Source organism: Misgurnus anguillicaudatus, chromosome 6 (assembly GCF_027580225.2).
Source record: "Misgurnus anguillicaudatus chromosome 6, ASM2758022v2, whole genome shotgun sequence".
NCBI lineage: Eukaryota > Metazoa > Chordata > Actinopteri > Cypriniformes > Cobitidae > Misgurnus > Misgurnus anguillicaudatus.
The window spans coordinates 21,102,853-21,125,387 of NC_073342.2; the positions used below are offsets into that span (position 1 = coordinate 21,102,853).

The following is a 22,535-nucleotide window of genomic DNA, read 5'->3' on the forward strand; positions in this document are numbered from 1 at the left end:
ATATTTTTTTATTTTTCTTGCCAAAAATGAAAACGGTTCCGCTAGATAAGACCCTTATGCCCCGTTTGAGATCATTTAGAGTCCTTTGAAACTGCAATTTTACACTGCTTTAAAACTGTTAAGTGTTGGGGTCCACCAAAATGAGAAAAATCCCGGAATGCCCTCCTAAAAAAAAAAACATAATTTCCTCTCGACCGAACAAAGAAAGACATCAACATTCTGGATGACACGGTGGTGAGCAAACAATCTGGACCTTTTGAAAATTTACTAATCTTTTAACAACTAAAACAATTCACCTTGAAATAATAGTCAAATATTTTATGCAAATCGGTTTAAAAGTGATTCTTGCACACTGTGAAAATGTGTGGTTGAATTGAAAATCTTACAGTAAAGTGAAAGCAACACACGATCTGAGGATCACTCATGTCTGTAGCACCATCAGTGTGGGATAAATGATGTGCTGAAGTTTATAAGTTTGTTATTTTGGGATACAAAGAGCAGTAGTGATGAGCAATAGTGATGCTTGACTTTGCAATTCATTACCGGTCCAAATGTGTTGCTGTCAAAACTGTGGCCATGATGATCTCCCTCAATCCATAGATGTCCATCTGGAACTCTTACATAACGGTTTTTATATCCTAGGGTCCTGACGGATAAAGTAAAGCAATCCAGTATGTTAACATTTCAAAATAAATTTGAAGATTACTTGCATACATTCTTTTTTTTGAGGACAAAGTCTATATTTGGGGGATAATTGCAAAAATGTCAATGTGGTGTAACCCAGTGGTTCTCAAACTGGGGGCCGCGAGTTGGTGCCAGGGGGGCCCCAGTTTTATGACATTTTATAAAATAAAAACAATTTATCATGAATTCTGTGCAATTAAACCTAAAAAAAATAAGGAATGTGCCGTACACAAGAGGGGCCGCACGCTGATAAAGTTTGAGAACCACTGGTGTAACCGATCTGTGTCAAATGGTGTAACTAGTATTTTTTTTAAATGAAAATATATAATCATCTAGTTTAGTGTAATATGATTTTTTTACATACATTTTTACATCATTTGTCAAAGATTATTTAGAAAACAGAGCTGTTTTCAGCATATGTCAGGACAAATATTACAAAAATTTATTAAAATTTACTTTTGAAAATAACTAATAAAATAATACATTTTTATTTTTTATTTTTTGATGATTACCCTTACATACAATCAAAGTGGATAAAATATTTAATATTTCTCATTCTTTGGCACAATTGGCGGTTACACCATTTGACATTTTCAGGTCCATTCAGTCTTAACTTTCATAAAAATAGTGCAAATGTATTTTTTATTGCATAAAATTAACATAAATTCACCGTGTATTGAAATAAACCTGATGCATGCTTTTAAAAACAAGTTTAAAAAATAATAATTTCCCATCTTAACTGACCCATATGCCTTTATAGAACAAAAAACTATTCTAAAAATGCTGGGTTATCTTCAACCCAGCGCTGGGTCAAAAAAGACGAACCAAGAGACAACCTTCTGGTCTCTGTCATGAAGTCGACACAGAAGTGACTTAAACTGCAATTCATCAAATGGGAAGAGAGTCAATCTCCATAGACACTCATGTTAAAATGCCCAACTTTACAGCAGAAAATAACATGTTTACAGCCTGGAACAAAAAGTGTTTTTGGTCTATATAGCAAATTTTGCCCTTTCCTGACAACTGTGAGGGGGTGATTTTTTTTAGTAACTCATTTGTTTCAATTTTATTAAGTTCTGCATAATTATGGGCATGACTGCTTGAGGAACAAGTGAATTGCTGCTTCTGTCACTCCCGTGGAGCTAAGTGGGCGTGGTTTCAGCAACCAATCACCTTCGGTCTACCCACCTTCTGGCCCTTTTGCCAATTTTCGGTTATACAGAAGTGACAGGCTGCCATAGAGACAAAGCGCAGTTATGCAAATTTGAAAACCACGCCTACCGGGGGGGCAATCCAACCGTCTCCATTGACTTTGTATTGCGAGACGCCGCCTCCTTGTCATTTCCGGCCTATAACAAAAAACAGAATAATGCCTAAAAGCTGCTGTGTGACAATATGTACAGCTAACAAGCCAAAAAACCCAGAAATAAATTTTTATAAGCTGTCGACCCCAAAAAACGAGCATTTTAAGACACAAAAGTGGAAACAGGCAACTTTTCATAGTACTCATATTAGTAGAACTGCGTCCACTAGGGGGAAACATAGTCGACGATCCACTTTTTTCTCCTTAAAGGCTGAGTTTTACGGCTCGACAGCTTATAAAAACTTATTTCAGTGTTTTTTGGCTTGTTAGCTGTACACATTGTCACACAGCAGCTTTTAGGCATTATTCTGTTTTTTGTTCTAAGCCAGAAATGACAAGGAGGCGGCCTCTCGCAATACAAAGTCAATGGAGACGGTTTGATTGTTTTCCCCCCGGTGGGCGTGGTTTTCAGGTTATGACGCGCTGCGCTCTGTCTCTATGATGGCGACGGCAGGCTCCGCCTACTTAAGGCTTCAAAAATGGCTTCTTCACAAACCTGTAAGTGACGTCACGGACACGACGTTCATATTTTTACAGTCTATGAGACGAACCCAACCTGTTTGGTGTAATTTAACCTATGCTGGGGTCAAATATAAACATTTTCTTGCTTGATTTAAACCAACGTCCCTTTTTCACCCAAAAACTGGGTTGAAAATAACACAGCATTTTTTAAAGTGTACTTCTATATAAAATCATCATGAAGCAATCAATCCATGAAGCCCGGAAAACTCATCCAAAGATCACCTTGAGGTGTGATGTTGTTGCCCATGAATGATTTGAAGAGCCACATTAATGTTTAATGACACTTGGCGCTAAATGGAGCGTTTGTGCAATACACGCGTTTGAAGAGGAAGACAAATTAGAATATTTCAAAAAGCTCAAGGGTAAAATCTCATCCTAAAAACTTAGTTTGGGCGAAAAGCTCTTAGACAATTTAAAGGGGACATTTCACAAGGCTTTTTAAAGAGGTCAAATAAATCGTTGGTGACCCCAGAGTACGTCTGTGAAGTTTTAGCTCAAAATAGCCCACAGATAATTTATTATAACATGTTAAAATTGACATTTTTTAGGTGTGAGCCGTTTTGGGTGTGTCCTTTAAAATGCAAATGAGCTCTGCACTAAATGGCAGTGCTGTGGTTGGATAGTGCAGATTAAGGGGCGGTATTATCCTCTTCTGACATCACAAGGGGAGCCAAATTTCAATGAGCTATTTTTTCACATGCTTGCAGAGAATGGTTTACCAAAACTAAGTTACTGGCTTATTCTTTTTCACGTTATAGGTTGATAGAAGCACTGGGGACCCAATTATAGCACTTAAACATGAAAAAAGTCAGATTTTCATGATATGTCGCCTTTAAGTGACTCAGCGCAAACAAAATAAACCATGAGGTCATCCAGGGATTATATTCATAACTTTAGCACTGGGTGGGCACGTAACAGTCAAAACCAACTTACTTGATGAAGTCACCTTCAATCCCTATGACTCTTTTGATGATCTTCTGCTGAGGGTTTTTGGGACTCCTGCGGAAGGAGTGGGAGATATGAGATGATGCTGCCACAACATTTGCATACGGATCACAAAACCACTCTTGGTATATTCTGGGATGCTGTCGAGCTCAGTGGATTATGGGGCATTAGGGACAATTTTCAGAGACCAGATGGGTCTTATCTGCTGGAATTTGTCTAAAAAAAGGCTAAACTTTAGAGTTACAGGAGTTCATGTTATTAGATAATATTGCAGTTGATTCAGTTTTCGACATGTTCACATTTAAAAGTTTTTTATCTGAAGTGATATAGAAAGAAGAATATGATGATAATAAAGGAATAAAAGTCAATGAGAACCAAAAATAATTCGTTATGAAGAACCCTTTTCAGCATCTTTTTATTTTTAAGAGTGTGCTTAATAATTTACTTAATAGTTTGTCTTCCTAATGAAGAAACCTCACGCAGCTTCCATTATGCTAAGTTCAAGCTTCTGTAAGTGTCCCCATCTGTACATTTGCATTGCAAGTGGGTCTTAATTGTGTTTAAAGCACTGAAAGTTCCAGCTTGTAATTCTCCCGAGATTCTGAATAGATTAAATCAAAAACAAGTTTATTTCCCAACCTTAATTAGTTTACTAATTTTGACCAGATCCCTCTTTTCATTACCTCAAATGACCTGAATTATGCAGTCATGGACAAACAGTCATTGATGGACTTGCTACCTCCTTCCCTTCAGAACCATTCTGTAACTTTATGCTTTATGAACCATCACATACAGATTTTTTCTGCTTGTTGCTTTTTCTTTGCTGCGATACAGGCAACGACAGTTTCTTTTAGATGGCTTCTCACAGTTGAAGTGCTAACTGCCATACGACTCAGATGCACAGATGCTGAGCAAGCATTTTATTAAAATTGCCTGGTTTCTTTAGTTTGGTTTTTGACAGTTTCAACACCACATTTTCACATCTAGGTAAGGGAACTAAAAGCTGTTATTCCAAGCAATTTGCTTTTAAAAGATGTCTAATAGCCGTCCAAACACAGCCCAGATGTCTAGGCTAAGACAAGGCAAAATTTAGGCTGTCAGTGAAAATAAATGAAATGAAATAAAATAAATAAATAAATAAGAAACCAAACACCTTGTCATCACGGTTGACTTTGCTTACAAAGGAATATAAACAATCCCAAACGAGGCATAAGGGTCTTATCTCGCAAAACGATTGTCATTTTTGACAATAAAAATAACAAATATACACTTTTAAAGCACAACTTCTCGTCATGTAGATCCGGTCGTGATGCGCCTGCTGACCCTACGCAATACGTCATGACGTCAAGAGGTCACAGAGGACGAACGCGAAACTCCGCCCCAGTGTTTACAAGCGTCTTGAAAGAAGACCGTTCCTACGTTGTTGTATGTCAACTGATACTAATTAATGTCTTTGTGTCAGTTTATTGTTTAAAATGGTCTGCAAATGTGCGTTTTATATATGTAACACGTGACCTCCCTTACGTCACTACGCATTTACGTTAGGTCGCGCTGGACCGGACCTAGACGAAAAGTTGGTTTAAAAGTACATATTTTTTATTTTTCTTGTCAAAAATAACAATTGTTTTGCTAGATAAGACCCTTATGCCTCGTTTGGGATCATTTTTAGTCCTTTGAAACAACGTTGAAAAAAATTGTCAAGTGTTGAGTTAAGTATTAAATGTTGGGCTCTATTAAAGTCCATAAAAATTAGAAAAATCCTGCGATGTTTTCCTCAAAAAACATAATTTCTTCTCGACTGAACAAAGACATCAACATTTTGGATGGCATGGTGGTGAGTGGATTGTCTGGATTTTTCTTTTGAGAAAATGGACTAATCCTTTAAGTGCACGCACTGAAAAAGATAGGGATGTATTTACTCATCTCAGTTGGGGTAAGAACATAGTAAAATATTAAAAAACGGTGGTGTTTTCCTTTAAAGTTTTGTATACATACATTTTATAAGATACGTGATCTTCAAAGCTTCAGACAGCCCTAGTGCAATCTCCATCTGTCACACAGTCCACATGCACCTCCTGACGCACAGACTGATTTGTGTACTTCAATACTTCCTTAGGCCTGAATATGGTTGCTGTTTATCTCAAGTGTTACATATGGCAGACAGCGAGAATACATTCTGATGCACCGAGCAGAGATTTGCTGTAAAGGGCCGCTTACGCAAGAGCCCAGCTGTGAGTGCTTGCTGTTAGACGTACTTAGCTAAGGACTTCTCAAAATGATTAAATTATGCAAAACGTTTTGGCCAAAATAGAATCAAGTACGAAGATGTGCAAATTATGCACAGCTTTCCAAAATTATTAGGAAAAATGACTTGCAGACATGCAGTCCGAAACGTTTGTGTCTATTTTTGTTTGATATGTTAAATTACAGATTACATGATCAGAACAAATAGTCAAAAAACAATGCCTACTGTAGCTGTCACTGGGGCAGTACCGAAAAAGTTCAAAGTAGTACTTAAGAGGTACATACTGGTACAAAAGAGTGCATATTAGTACCTCAAAGCTACATACTAGTACCAAATGTATACATATTATTACCTAAATAGTACATATATGGCTGTTTCTTCAGCGATCTTGCATCCTCATGTACTGGCTTTACGTCATCATTAACCATCGAAGTTCAATTTCAATTCTCAAGAACGCAAGTACAGAGAACCCATGAAAATACCCGGATGTGTTCTTGACATCGAGGATGCATGAAATTAAGACTTGCGCGCTCAAATCGCTTTATGCCCCAGAAGTCATTGCGGCAAAACAATGGCAGAGGAAGGAACGAGAGTGAGACGCTGGTTAAAGTAAACATAAAGTAAATGTTTGCGAACGTTTTAAGTATTACATACATAAATAATACAAATTTGATATTTAGATATATGTTTTATGTGGCATAGAACAACTAATCTAAATTGAGTTTCTTATTTAAGATTATATTTTATTTCTTCACAAGGTATCTGAAATATTTACATAACTTGCCATTACAAAATGACATATAATGAATAATGTATATAATAATGCAGATAATGGTATGTTTGTCACTTTTTGAATGTTGCGATGTTGAATCTAGGGAGGTCAAATGACCAACAGGAAGATCGCACACATATCAATTCTCACTTTCTGTGTTCTCACAACCTTCTGAGTTTGTTCTTCCAAGATCGCCTGGCAAGACCGTTCTCCACGAAAACACAAGTCTTTGAGAAACAGCCTATGGCTACTGCACCAGGACCATTTTTTGACTATTTTTTCTGACAGTGTATTCATCTTTATGTTTTTTCCACAAAATCTGACCTGACATCTTAAATATACATCATTTTCATAAGCTTACCATTTTGAATCGGTAAAAGAAGACAGTATTGAACACTTTATGTACTGATTTTTGTTTAACCAAAACATTTTTACTGATTGCAGCTTTAAATGTTATAAAAATTTGTCACTGAATGTCACTGAAATGTCAATAGTTGTTCTCAACTTGTTTGTTGACACCCAAAAATCGATTGCAAGTCTGTTCTGCACTCAAAAAAGATAAAATAGTACAAAAGCTGTCACGGGGACGGTACCCTTTTAAAAGGTCCTAATATGTACCATTTAGGTATAGCTACGGTATGTACACATTAGGTATCAATATGTGCCTTTCAGGAACTAATATGCATGCTTTAGGTTCAAAAGTGTACTTTTTGAAAGGGTACCACCCCAGGGACAGCTTCTGTACCTTTATTTCTGAGTGTGATGGGGTCATATATCATCGTGTCAATCAAGCTTTATTCTGCAAATGTTGTTTTATTTATTTAGCATATTTGCAAACTTAAAGGGATAGTTCACCCAAAAATGAAAATAATGTCATTAATGACTCGTTCCAAACTCATAAGACCTCTGTTCATCTTCGAAACACACTTTAAAGGTGCCATTTGTAATAATTGAGGTAAAAGATTTTAAAAAATTAGCTACACGCATCAAAAGAATGAGAAGAAATAAGGGCAAAGATGTCATTAAAAAAATGACAAGGTATAGTGCTGCAGAAATATCAATCTGAATTAGCATGCTAAATTACTAGCTACAGCCCGACTGGTGTTGTAATACCAGTTTCGACCATGGGAGGCGGTATGCGGGAAAAGCACATAACCGCCAGCCAAACTGCAATACACGAATAAGTCACATGTGTGGGAGTACAGCCCTCTACTACTACCGCTGCGTCCGAAAACTAAGGCAACTGACTTGTTGACTTAGGCATGAAGGCAGCTGAGAGAAATGCAATTCGGACAGCCATGGATTCGGACATGCCTTGATGCCTTCCTGCCTTGCAATATGGTTTTCGGACGTATTTCAGTTCAGGGAAGAGAGCGGAAGAATGGCTAAAGCAAGAGACATTTACCACTAGCACTTCCATTTGCTGCAGGGAACAACGCGCTCGGAATCACAAATAAAATATGATAAATAAAGGAACCGAACCAGAGTAAATACTGGCACTGCTTTTCATCGCTGGAGACAACTAATGGTCATGAAAGAAATGAGGTTCGACTCCGAAATGACAACATTTCTTTTTGATTGGTAAGTAAGATGCTGTTAGTATTTCGCTAGAAGTTCACTTATAATAGGCATTGCGATAACCTATGCTCAGCTTGTACATGAACTACGGCTTTGTGCAGCAAATGTGGCTCCATCTGAAAGCAGCTGATGGCGATTCACTTTTAATCAAGAAACCGGCTTCACTGATGAGAAGCGCAATGACTATCGCATGCAAATTATCGCGCATCCTTAGCTGTTAGCGTTTAATAGTTAGCTCTACCCACGATCCGATCCGGTTTTCACCCGTTATCTACCAAGCTGATGCTAAAATGTAACATTAGCTAAGAAGCTTGAAATGTCTTCGATGATAATGAACACCAAATCGACGCACGAAACGTAGCGGAAAACATTGCAATTTTAATGAGACCGAATGTTTTTTTTTGTGACTAATGATAACTTAGTTTCTAATGTAAATCAGACTTGATATGCTGCTAAATTAGCAGCTGCTAAATTAAAATAGACCAACTCACTTTCTGGAGGTATACTGCCCCCGTCTGTTTGGAGTGTGGAGTATGAATTGATTTTTTTTTTGGCGGATATTTTAAATGGTCTTTTTAAGATGTTTTATATTTAGTCCAAAAGCTTGTTGACCCTTTATTGAAAATCTACGTACGGTATACTGTCCTTGTCCAAAAAGGTAATAAAAACATCATCAAAGTAGTCCATGTGACATCAGTGGGTCAGTTAGAATGTGTTGAAGCAAAATACATTTTGGTCCAAAAATAACACAAATTACACTTTTTGTTATTTTTGGACCAAAATGTATTTTCGATGCTTCAACACATTCTAACTGACCCACTGATGTCACATGTACTACTTTAATGATGTTTTTATTACATTTCTGGACATGGACAGTAAACCATACATAGATTTTCAATGAAGGGTCAGAAAGCTCTAGGACTAAATATAAAACATCTTAAACTGTCTTCTGAAGATGAACGGAGGTCTTACGACATGAGGGTGAGTCATTAATGACATTATTTTCATTTTTGGGTGAACTATCCCTTTAAATCCTTATTATATTATTAATTATGTATTCATTTAATTAATAAATAAAAATATTTTTGCTTATGCCATGATTAGGCACTGAACTTGTTTACATCCTTTGAATATACTCAGTATAGTGTCTTTAAAACATATTTATCAAATATAATCCCTCACAGAGAAAGCACAAAAATCTACAAAAAGAGAAAAAGGCAACAAGGCAAAGATATAGAGCGAGAGCGAGAGAGAGAGAGCGAGAGAGAGAGAGAGAGAGAGAGAGAGAGAGAGAGAGAGAGAGAGAGAGAGAGACATGTGTATGTGTGATGGTTGGGGGAGCACAGTGTGGGAGTATGGAAATAAAAAAGGGTCGGTAAAAGAAGGAGGGGTTTAAAGGCACCCAACCTCACAAACGAGCTATCGCTCGACTGACAGCACCCCTCGGCCAATCAGCTTGCACAGAATGCACAATGGACGGGCAGCAATTTGCCTGTCCCCAGGGAGACAGGGTGGAGTGTGTGCGCAGAAGCATGTGTGCATCATTAGGAGCACAGCGCAGACCCGAATAGCGCAGACTTTCTCTTCTCACAGGGCTTTCAGCATCTTTTCCAGTCCAGGATGCCGGAGCAGCACGGAGAGAGAGACCTGTCAGTCTAACACTGTTACATTCTCAAATAAGCCTGTGAGTCACGCGGATCTAAATCTAGATTATATTCTACAAAACTGAAGCTGCGATCGAGAGGAATACATTGTGTTTATCAATAAACGAGGATCTTTTTTTCGGGTAAGCACAGCTTTTTTGTTCTTTAATGACTCATGTGCTTGTTGTGTAATGGGGTGTTTTAATAGCGTGGCAATGCAGGGGTCTTTAATCCAAGCCTACGCTTTCTCCGAACCTTCTTTGTAAGTAACAGAGTATTAGAATTGCTTATAAATGTGCACTTTGTTCTTAGTTTTTATGTCATTTGATTACAATTGTATTTTATGGGATTATAAAAGGCTGCAGGCAAGTGTTAAAGAAATGCCGTAATCTTGTGCAGAAAGAGAGAGAGAGAGTGAGATAGAGAGAGAGACAGAGAGAGAGAGACAGAGAGAGAGAGACTCTACAGGTATTATGGAGAAAAATGTTAACTGTGAATTCAATAATTTGATCTTTAAGAAATTGCTTATTTAGTTTTTTGTGATTTTAGTTACAGATCAAGATTTTAGAAGTACATGCAATACATTTTTAGTGGGACTAATACATAACTGAAAGTATGTTTGTGAACCTAACATCTGAATCATTTAGACAAAAACTATATTGATAAAGCAACATTAAAAACAATCTTTATGGATGTCATGTAAACTTTGTCAATGTTATAACGACTCTTCAGGCCCAAAAGCTGCGTTCTGCACGATCAGATCTGCTGTCATTTTATGGTCTGCAAAATCCTGCTGTATCACTGTGTGTTATAATGCGTATGTCAATCTTTACCGTACATCCTTATGATACAGACAGTGCTCATGAAACCACACACATGAATACATCACACACATGTTATCTTGTAGATTGTATAGCACGTAGCTTTAACAGGGCTGTAAGACATCTTTTTAAGATCCAGTGATTGGCGGTGCAGTTCAAAACATAAACAATGTAAACTTAATCAAATATACTCTGCCGTATCTGCCGACTAAAATATTACAGATAGTAATTTTGAAATAGGGCACTTGGGAGGACGGGACTAAAAAAATAAATGTATTTATTCTTATAGCACTATCGAGTAATGTTAGATGCTTCTGCTTTATTTCAAGTCAAACCATTTCGATTTGTATAGTGCATTTAACATTTGGGTGATGGCCAAGCAACCTATAGTGCGTTTAAGCTACACATTTTATTTTGTGGGATTCCTAGGAATCGAACCCATGACCTTTGTGCTACTTATGCAATGCTCTACCAATTGAGCTCCAAGAATGCATTCACAATACCCAGTGTTTTAAAAGCAGATTTACAGAAAATCATGCTAAGTTAAATGTTAAAAGTTTTAAATTCAAAGGTGACAAACCATTACACATATTTTCTAATAACATAGTGTTTTTAAGACATGATCACTAAAGAAATTAAATCACACAGTTATTTAACATGTTAGTATTCATTATTTAGTATTCAGTATGTAATCATGTGGATAAAGAATGTGTGGGCGACAGTGAAGAAATGTATTTACTCTTTGAGACAGAAAGACGAAGATCAATGAAAACAATAGGAGTTAAAATGCTAACATGTGAGACAGACAGGGCTGAAGCATATGCGACAGAAATAGCTGATATATCTATAGGGATTCTGTCAGCAGTATTGAAGCATAATTAATTGCTGTCGTGCTGTGTGCTCGCCTAGCAGAACAGAGCAGGTGAGATCTGTAGGAATATATGACACACACACACGCGCGCGCACACACACACACACACACTGTGGCAGCATGTCAGTGTAGTATCTTAACTAATTATACGGCACACCGGGGCGTTTGAAGTGACACTGTGTAGTGTGATAGGAACCAATGCTGATAAATTACAGCGTGGTGGGAAAAACTTCAGCTCTATTACACACAGTCATGCTGAGCTTATAACACACGTAAAAAGCTATTTTCTTTTTGTAACAGCAACATAATAGAACTAAACAGAATAGAACAATATAAAATAGAACAATATAGGACATTATAGAATAGAACTGAGTAGAACTAGGGGTGTCACAATCACAATTTTTTCCAAGTACCCAATTTGAAAAATATTTAGATAAAATACAACAGTATAGAATAAAACAGTATAGAGCAGTAAACAATAGAACAGTACAAAACAGTATAGAATAGAACATTATAGAACACTATGGAATAGAACATCATATAACAATATAGAATAGGACAGTGTGGAACAGATCAGAATAGAACAGCAAATAAAAGTATAAAATAGAACATTATAGAACACTATAAAATAGAACACTATAGAAAAGAACAGTATAGAACACTATAGAATTGAACACTATAGAAAAGAACAGTATAGAACACTATAGAATAAAACATTACAGAACACTGTAGAATAGAACATTACAGGACATTATAGAATAGAACATTATAGTACACTATAGAATAGAACACTAAAGAAAAGAACACTATAGAATAGAACAGTATTGAACATTATAGAACACTATAGAATAGAACACTAAAGAAAAGAACAGTATAGAAAACTATAGAATTGAACACTATAGAAAAGAACAGAGAACACTATAGAATAGAACATTATAGAACACTGTAGAATAGAACAGTATTGAACATTATAGAACACTATAGAATATAACACTAAAGAAAAGAACAGTATAGGACATTATAGAACACTATAGAATAGAACACTAAAGAAAAGAACAGTATAGAACATTATATAACACCATAGAATAGAACACTAAAGAAAAGAACAGTATAGAACACTATAGAATTGAACACTATAGAAAAGAACAGAGAACACTATAGAATAGAACATTATAGAACACTGTAGAATAGAACAGTATTGGACATTATAGAACACTATAGAATATAACACTAAAGAAAAGAACAGTATAGGACATTATAGAACACTATGGAATAGAACACTAAAGAAAAGAACAGTATAGAACATTATATAACACTATAGAATAGAACACTTAAGAAAAGAACAGTATAGAACACTATAGAATTGAACACTATAGAAAAGAACAGAGAACACTATAGAATAGAACATTATAGAACACTGTAGAATAGAACATTATAGGACATTATAGAATAGAACACTATAAAAAAAGAACAGTATAGAACACTATACAATTGAACACTATAGAAAAGAACAGTATAGAACACTATAGAATAAAACATTACAGAACACTGTAGAATAGAACATTACAGGACATTATAGAATAGAACATTATAGTACACTATAGAATATAACACTAAAGAAAAGAACACTATAGAACACTGTAGAATAGAACAGTATTGAACATTATAGAACACTATAGAATATAACACTAAAGAAAAGAACAGTATAGGACATTATACAACACTATAGAATAGAACACTAAAGAAAAGAACAGTATAGAACATTATACAACACTATAAAATAGAACACTAAAAAAAAGAACAGTATAGAACACTATAGAATTGAACACTATAGAAAAGAACAGAGAGCACTATAGAATAGAACATTATAGAACACTGTAGAATAGAACATTATAGGACATTGTAGAATAGAACATTAGAGGACACTATAGAATAGAACACTATAGAAAAGAACAGTATATAACACTATAGCATAGAACAGTATAGGACATTATAGAATCAAACATTATAGAACACTATAGAATAGAACTCTACAGAAAAGAGCAGTATATAACACTATAGAATAAAACATTATAGGACACTATAGAAAAGAACAGTATATAACACTATAGAAAAGAACAGTATAGAACACTATAGAAAAGAACACTATAGAATAAAACATTTTAGGACATTACAGAATAGAACATTATATAACACTATAGAATAGAACACTATAGAAAAGAGCAGTATATAACACTATAGAATAGAACATTATAGGACATTATAGAATAGAACATTATAGAACACTATAGAAAAAACAGTGTAGAACATTATAGAATAGAACAGTATAGGAGATTATAGAATAGAACATTATAGAACACTATAGAAAAGAACACTATAGAATAGAACATTATAGGACATTATAGAATAGAACATTATATAACACTAAAGAATAGAACACTATAGAAAAGAGCAGTATAGAACACTATAGAATAGGACATTATAGAATAGAACATTATAAAACACAATTGAATAGAACGGTATAGAACACTATAGAATAAAACATTATAGAACAATATAGAATAGAACAGTATAGCACAGATCAGAATAGAACAGCACAGAACATTATAGTGTAGAACAGTCTGGAATAGAACAGTGTAGAACAGTGTTTTTTAGTGTGCACCCCCCTTGGTACGGTGCATTCTTCGTGATCCCCCAAAAAAAATTTATGACAAAAACAGTTCTAAGACTTAACAATTAATTAAACAAAAAAATGTATTATAAGTGCTGTTGGTTAGTAGAACAGTATAGAATAAAATGTAGTAGTATAAAATAGAACAGAAGAGTATAGAACAAAATAGAATAGGACAATATAGAACAATATAGAATGAAACAGTATAGAACAATAAAGAATAGAACAGTATACAATAGAACAGAATAGAACTGGGGCTGTCACAGTCACTGTCGCCCATTTAAGTAATTTATTACAAGTCAATTCTAAGTTGATTACTTATAAAAACAATATAGATACACCATGTTTTATGTCTGTATTGTATACGAGGACACTATTCCATCAAGCTGTCAATCATTCTTTCTCCTGCATTAAGTGACTGAACCTAAAGTATGCGCCTCATTCTTCAGATCGACTGATACATCTTACAGTATAGAATAGTATACACTTTTAAAAAATAAGGTGCTTTATGATGCCATAGAAATCCTATTTTGTTAAGATGGTTCTATAAAGAACCCTTAAAATTTTAATAATCTTTCTGCTTTACAAAAGTTTCGAATAAAGAAAGAAAGGTTCTTCAGATTATAAAAAGCTATAAAAGAAACGGTTCTTTAAAGAACCAAATATGATTCTTCTATTGCGAAGAATCTTTCAAGCACCTTTATGCTTACTTTTTTTTTAAGAGTATAGGATAGAACAGTACAGGTATAGAAAAGAACAGTATGAAACTACATTTACTAAATATATACTAAATTAATAAAATAAGCAAACTATTAACTTAAATAAATGACTTAAAGCAAAAGACGATTCAGACTGATCGCATAATCTATCTGTAAATGAATGTTTCTTGTTCCCTTTGATGACTAATGATGCCTTCAAGTGGATTCGGAAATATTACAATTACGACTTCCAAGCACGTGAACGAACAAATGATGTCATATTTATAAGTGGGAAACTGAGGATTTGAAACTAACACAAGTTCCCGAGTTGTGACACTATACGAAGATATGATGGAAAGCAAACCTGTGCTCAATGGCAATGAATGATTTCAATACGCACAACGTATTGAACACCTTTCAAAAAATAAATATTTGTATTTAAACCCTATGTGATCAGAAAAATAAAAGAAAAAATTACTAGAATTCCCACAAATTTTGTAATCGTCTACCAGTGTGGGCACTTTATTGTTATATGAATTGATATAAATTGTACAAATTGAATTTTACAGAGCAGCTTTTGTTACATTCATAAATTTGGTTAGAATTGTGCTACTTCTGTATTATTTTCCGACTTGACCACATTACATGTCATAATAACTATGCACAAGATGGAGACACGAGTTTCCAGATGCATTTGAAGGCAAGACCTCAAACCACACAGGTTTATTCAAATGAAAGCAAAAGGTCATGGGCTAAAAGTATAATCCATTAACTTCATTATTTGCCTTCTTGCTTTTACTCACACACGGTGTAAATGAAACCCGAGCGGTCCTCAGACCAGTTCCACTTCCAAACACAAAACCAGAACGGACACAGTTTTACAATCTCCGTTAAAGCTTCATAATCCGACAGGGCGCCACCTTGAATTCTGTCTCCCTCAAACACTCTTTACTGTGAGGACGGTGAACCACCACCGAGTTATGTCGAGATCTCTCCTCTCTCTAGCCTTGTGAATAAAACATCGCACAGCGGGGCCACATTTTGTAGTGTCTGTTGCATTAGGTGAGTTGATGGAAACGTGCGTGTTATTTTCAAGAGTGCTTCGCTCTAAAGGAGGCTTACCATAAATATTTCAAGAAAAAACGTGGTTGGACTGCTGAATTTCGTAGACGGGTGGTTGCCAGCAAAAATATGCGAAAGGCATGGACAGACTAACTGCTATTGCTTTTGATGATAACAGATTGCTCATGGTAATAAATGCTAATTTTTGACGGCTATCAACAGACACATGCAACAGTTAATAGCAACTAGGGGTGGGCGATAAATCGCCTTCGATTCTCATGTGTATCTTATCAGTAAAGCCGGTTTTGTGGTTAGTTGCAAATCACCATCACCTGATTTAAAATTGAGCGGCATTTACTACACAGAGCTGTATTTCACATAGAAGCTCGGCAAAATCGCATACATTATCAGAAGCGATTTGTCCACGATTATGGAAAGCACTAGCCTACCAACGCGTTTCCACAACGCGTTTTCATTCCAAACACTTGAATCAGCTGAAATGGACAAGGAGATCAGTGATTACATAATGGCTACCGTAATTGCAACACGAATTTGGAAAAGCGAGACGCTAGAGAGCACTATTCATTAGAATGCAAAATACAATTTTACCACTAGATGGGGTAAATTTTACTTATTGTCCCTTTAAGAAATAAGGACACATTTTGAGGCTTCATTTTAAGCAGCCTTCGAATTGGGACGGCCTTATGGGGCATACAGTACACACCAAACGCGAGTTTAACGATTTGCGAGAGTAGATTACATGAAAAATCAATGCAAAGACGTGAACAGACGCGTCCTTGCGCGGGGTGATGCGGATGATGCGATATGGGCGGCACGTTTGCCCCGAAAACACGCGCTATTCACCTTAAATGCGTCTTCGCCCAAATTGAAAACATTTAACTCAAGTGAAAAATTTACATGACACGAAGTTAAATCACGCGAGTAATCTTGAGCGAGTAACGTGATCCCACGCGTTTTGTGTGTATGTAGCATTACTAGCATTCAGTCAAACTGCTGTGACACAATCGGTCTCAGAATACGTTCTTCGAATTGGGACACAGCTTGTGTATCACTGCACACCACCTTTAGCAATGTAAACATATGTGAAACAGTCACAGAGTATTTTTCTAGCGGAATGAATGTTTTTTAGCGATTTAGTGACAAATTTTTTAAAATTTGTATTTTGTGGTAATAGTTTTATAAAAGCAATTAGGCACTTTGATTCGTGTTGTGCTTAACAATGGACTTCAGCCGTGACTTATTCCACGATATATCACAACCTCTCGTACCAAGTATAACGGAAAAGCTTCAAGGTACTGTATATGTTGAGCATACAGTAAGTCTTTGAAAGTGATGTATGTGTCGACCCATGATGAATTTGACCTTCTAGAGGCACTCTGCATAATGAAGAACAGCACCACACCAATCTACCGCATTTACCCCACCACTCAAACCCATATTTCACATAATGAAGTGGGCACAACACTCATAACCCATCCTGAGAGCTCTCTCAAAAGCGCACATATATGAAGAAATCAAATTAGCAGATGTGGAACAAAGCTCTTCACAGAACACAGCGGAAATGGAAGAAACGAGATGCATTGTGGGTGTATTGTTCACACTTATGCATTTGTGGTGCGCTTATTATAGCAACAAGAGTGTCGACTACAGATGATGGCAATTTGTGTTTCATTACTTACCAAAGAAAGAAACATCTGACCAATTGCACCCACAACCAAATTCTCGTAGATCAGACAGTAATCAGCTTCAGAAACAAGTGTACGGACGTTTGTACCGAGTCATTGAGATGAATGCCGATCTTCGCACAATCCTGGCAATAAGCGACTACAGGACCAAACAGATGGCTATGCAAGGAAAAGGAGAGAGAGAGAGGGGAAAAAATTTGCTCACACCTGCTTGTGTTGACTCGGTGCCATAGTCGGACTAACATAAGCACACTGTCCAAAAGGAGGTCTCGGCAAACCTGCTCCTATAGTGATACTGACAGTTTCATCTAGAACAGCCAGGAGGCTTTGTGCTTTCTGTCGTCAAGGTTATGAATCAATAATAATTTTAGCAAACGGAGTAAGATCTAGCACATGTACACTACGATCAGCCAAGTAAAACACTATGATTTTTATACTCATAATGGGGCCATTTAATCGCAAATTAACTGCATATACAGATCAATAATGTCTGTTTGCTAAATCAACAGCTCTGACTTTATTAAAAGGTATTTTTTCTACCGTTTTCTACGATTTCCTCGGGTGTATCAGGGGTTCGGTGTGCTTGATTAACCTTGGCTGTATAAAGGTTATCGAGCATTTTATTTGTTAAGTGATAACAACTGCTCATGCCACTACTGCACCTGCATGAGCAAACATTTCACGCACAAAGAGTTGCTCACTACGCATTCGAATAGTATTGTAGTCGACTGTATGAAAGGTGCAAAACAGAAGCCGAATTCGCAGGAACATTTTTGAATGTCTTAATTAACCTGGTGTGCCCAATGGCAGCTGCCACCGAGACAAAATACAGTGGTTATCACAGAGCCCTTTGGGACAGCACTTCATTGTGAAATAATTGCCCCTCTGCGTATTCGGCAAGCTTTAATGTCTATTTAGCAGACAATAAAAACCAATGCCGTTAGTATGCTTGGATAAGACGTTCGATAGAAATGCAACAGAGGACATTAAATGTCATGCACAATGGAAATTACAATTGTTATTGTGCATGTTACAAAAGATTTAAGTGACTGGTTACTCGGTTGCCTAACACAGCATATTATCTTACAGTCGTAGTATGAGTGCACTTTAATGAGACTTCATTGCATATTAATGCTCAATATTTGAGAATTTCAGGGGTTGTGTATTATTGAAGTTAAATTGAGTAAAACATACACTAATATCATAAGGTACATAGCCAGAACTATGGTGATCCATGTAAACACCTGGCCTCGTACATATTAAAGCCTTGCTAAGTTAATATTCATATATTAAAAAAGCAATCCCAGTGGTCACAAGATATTTGTGAGAAGGGTGGGCATGTGGGGTCAAACTAGCATTAACGTATTATTTGATGGCATAAAAACCAATAACGCCTTCGCTTATTGGGTGTTAATATATCTTCATGTTTATAAATGCCAGACGGTAATGGGACACCATATTCATTACCTCTCTTCTGTCTCTTATTTTCTACAGATGGGAAGCGACGAGTGTGACTGATTGAACATAATAACGATGGCAGACAAGTGGTCCATTCCCCACAAGAATCCAAGATCACCCTGCAAACTTCCACTTTTCCCTGTTCCATTTCCCTAAGGATACGCTGACCTTCACATACGCAGCCTGCATGACAACCCCAAACTAGGAAAATTGAAAGGTTGCTACTCTCTGCCAAGGACAACAACAGGCGAAGCATTACATTGGGAGCCTTGCCATCAGCAGAAATACACCCAGATGTCATAACAAATGATTTTGTGTTTGCAAATTTAATGCCTCTAACACCAGACCCCATAAGGACCAATTACTAGCGAAGAGAGCAGGACCAAGATGAAAGATTTGCTGTTTGCAGTTTGTTTGCTAGCAGGACTTGTGCTGACTAACACAGTTCAGACCTCTGAGAGGAAGGTTGTGTGCTTTAAAATGTGCAAATGTGAAGTCCGACCCTGGTTCTCTCCATCATCCATGTACAACGAGGCTCCGACGGTGGACTGTAATGATCTAGGACTTCTTTCCCTACCAGAGAGGTTGCCAGCAGACACGCAAGTACTCCTATCACAGACCAACAACATTGCAAAAATCGACAGTCCACTAGATTATCTGGTAAACCTAACAGAAGTAGATCTATCGCGAAACAATATATCCTCCTTGAGTGACATCCATCTAGGTCACCTTCCGCAACTTCTGTCTTTACACCTAGAGGAAAACTGGCTTAGCAGCTTTCGTGAAAACGACTTTGCACACTTTCCGAACCTACAGGAGCTTTATGTTAACAACAACCTACTCTCCTTGATCAGTGCAGAGGCTTTTCAAGGGCTTAACAAGCTTCTTAGACTTCATCTCAATTCAAACCAGCTGAGGGGCATAAGAACAGAGTGGTTCAGTGATCTTTCCCAGCTTGAAATTTTGATGATAGGAGAGAATCCAATTGCCAGAATACAAGACATGAATTTCAAGCCCCTTATCAATCTACGCAGTCTTGTGCTAACCAGGATGAACCTCACAGAAATCTCTGACAGTGCCCTGGTCGGACTTGATAAGCTGGAGAGCATATCATTCTTTGACAATATGTTCCCAAAAGTACCTCAAGCTGCTCTTAGACAAGTGCGGAACCTCAAGTTCTTGGATCTTAACAAGAATCCCATAGAGAGGGTTCAAAGAGGTGACTTTGTGGACATGATTCATCTAAAGGAACTCGGCATTAACAGCATGCCAGATCTAGTTTCGATTGACAGCTTTGCCGTACACAACCTTCCAGAGCTGACCAAAATCGAAGCAACAAACAACCCCCGACTCTCCTACATCCACCCAAATGCATTTTCTAAACTTCCCAGGCTTGAGTCATTGATGCTGAACAGCAATGCTCTTAGGGCTCTTCATCGCATAACGGTGGAGTCCCTGCCTAACCTTCAGGAAGTGAGCATGCACTCCAACCCCATTTACTGTGATTGTGTCATTCGCTGGATCAATATGAACAAGACCAAGGTCCGCTTCATGGAGCCCGATGCACTCCTTTGTGCAGGGCCCTCAGAGTTTGAAGGTCGTCTTGTCAGACATGTCCACTTTCGTGAAATGGCAGATATATGCCTACCGCTAATATCCCCGGAGAGCCTCCCCAATTGGGTCAATGTGGGCAGCGGTCATTTGGTATCCTTGAACTGCAGGGCGCTTGCGGATCCCGAGCCAGAGATCTACTGGGTCACACCTTCAGGGGAAAAGATCACACCCCAAATGGTGTCCAACAAATACTACGTTCACCCCGAGGGAACGTTTTATATTTATAACATCACAGAAAAGGAAGCTGGGCAGTACACTTGCGTGGCTCAAAATGTCATTGGATCAGACATACGATCAGTCTCTGTGGTAGTAAATGGGTACTATCCAGTTCCAACAAATGAATCTCTGCACATACAAGTGAAAGGGACCGAGCCTCATTCTATACGGATTTCTTGGGTGCCACCCAAGGGTAGCCTCGTGTCTAATATCAAGTGGTCAACTGCATCAAACCGGCCATCTTTGCAGTCCACAGCCCGCGTGTTGTCACATATTGCCACGTTCAACCTCACACAATTAAACCCACTGACGCACTACGTGGTATGTGTGGAAATTACAGATCTCAAAAGCAGACTTTTGAAAAACTGCATGAACATCAGCACCACAGAGGACCCTGTGGCACTAAGAAATACAGACGGTGGATTTGATGTGATAATCAGTGTCACAGCGCTGATTCTGATGGTGTCTGCAGTGGCCTGTTCATTCATCTACCTGCTGCAGAGAAGTGATCACCTTTACAGGAAAATTAGTAACCAGGAGTTACCACCTTCACACATTAAACCAATCTGGGGGCCAGGGGCTAAAGCCACTGATTCAGAAACAGACTTGATAAAAAACTCTATTTGAGACAATCAGTGGTTTGGGAATTGTTGGACACAGATCTATCTGGCTAAATATCTCTCGATCTGATGCAGGATCATTATGAAACCGTGGTTTGTGGTTAAGACTTTTAATTTTCATTGACATTGACTGCCAAAAAGCCACTAATTGTTTAGATGTCACGGGAATATAAAGAGAACCAATATCTCATGCAGGAATAAATAAGAGCACATGGAAGTTTGTGCCTGACTGTTTACAAAGAGCGCAAAACCTGACTGGCCGAGTCTTTTTATTGTGGGATTATAGCAACACTACGTGTGCGGTGTATTGGTAAAATAAACAATGTCAAGTTTATGATGGACTACGCTCTGTAGAATAGATCATAACAGTACACGTGTACAACTCTTTGTGATAAAATACATTTATACTAAAAACGACAGCTTGGCTTCATTGTACGTGTTTGACTCTACTACTTCTTCATTCTGACGATTACACTTTCTGCAACTTAACATCTAAATGAACCATTTGAACGAAGTTACTAGTGTGGTTTAAAATATGCCACAATACACAAATATAAAAATACATGACATCCAAAGGCACAAACTAGTTTTACTGTCACTACAAAAAAGCTATTTAACATTTTTGAATCACACAAAATCAACAATTTTTTTGTTTCCGACACCATTGTAAAACTACTTTATGCCCAAGCATATTTTTCAATGATGATTTATTTATTTCGCAACCAAAGTTGTCTATAACAGGCTTTCTGATTTAGCAATATACAGCAAGTCATGATAACGATTCTAAAAAATAAAAACTATTTCTAGACCGCTACCTGATTGAAGTACTTAAAGTAAAAGTGGTGTGATTGTCAAGTATAGTGGTAACCAGTGTTGGGGAAAGTTACTTTTAAAAGTAATGCATTACAATATTTAGTTACTCTTCAAAAAGTAACTAATTGCGTTACTTAGTTACTTTTTACGAAAAGTAATACTTACGTTACTTTTTCTTACTTGGCTGAGGCTTAATCTCTTTCAGGCCTTGTTTTTTTTATAACTGAGAAGTT

At 37.0% G+C, this 22,535-nt stretch overlaps 2 protein-coding genes across 3 annotated transcripts in view; one reads left to right on the forward strand and one right to left on the reverse strand.

Annotated features, from left to right (window-relative positions):
- immp2l (inner mitochondrial membrane peptidase subunit 2) overlaps positions 1-22,535 on the reverse strand; it is a 112,714-nt gene that overhangs the window by 10,363 nt on the left and 79,816 nt on the right. For both annotated transcript variants that reach the window (XM_055192233.2, XM_073868754.1), the window contains exons 4-5: positions 3,503-3,568; positions 544-646 (exon numbers count right to left, since the gene is read on the reverse strand). In XM_055192233.2, coding sequence (XP_055048208.1) covers positions 544-646; positions 3,503-3,568 — 169 coding nt within the window. The remainder of the gene's footprint in view (positions 1-543; positions 647-3,502; positions 3,569-22,535) is intronic.
- lrrn3a (leucine rich repeat neuronal 3a) lies at positions 9,565-21,906 on the forward strand. The gene is made up of 2 exons (XM_055192232.2): positions 9,565-9,895; positions 19,076-21,906. The coding sequence occupies exon 2, from the start codon at positions 19,427-19,429 to the stop codon at positions 21,494-21,496; it is 2,070 nt and encodes a 689-aa protein (XP_055048207.2). The 5' UTR covers positions 9,565-9,895; positions 19,076-19,426; the 3' UTR covers positions 21,497-21,906.

Excerpts from the sequence above, each read along its gene's own strand:
- lrrn3a (XM_055192232.2), top strand. The coding sequence starts at position 19,427 with ATGAAAGATTTGCTGTTTGCAGTTTGTTTGCTAGCAGGACTTGTGCTG.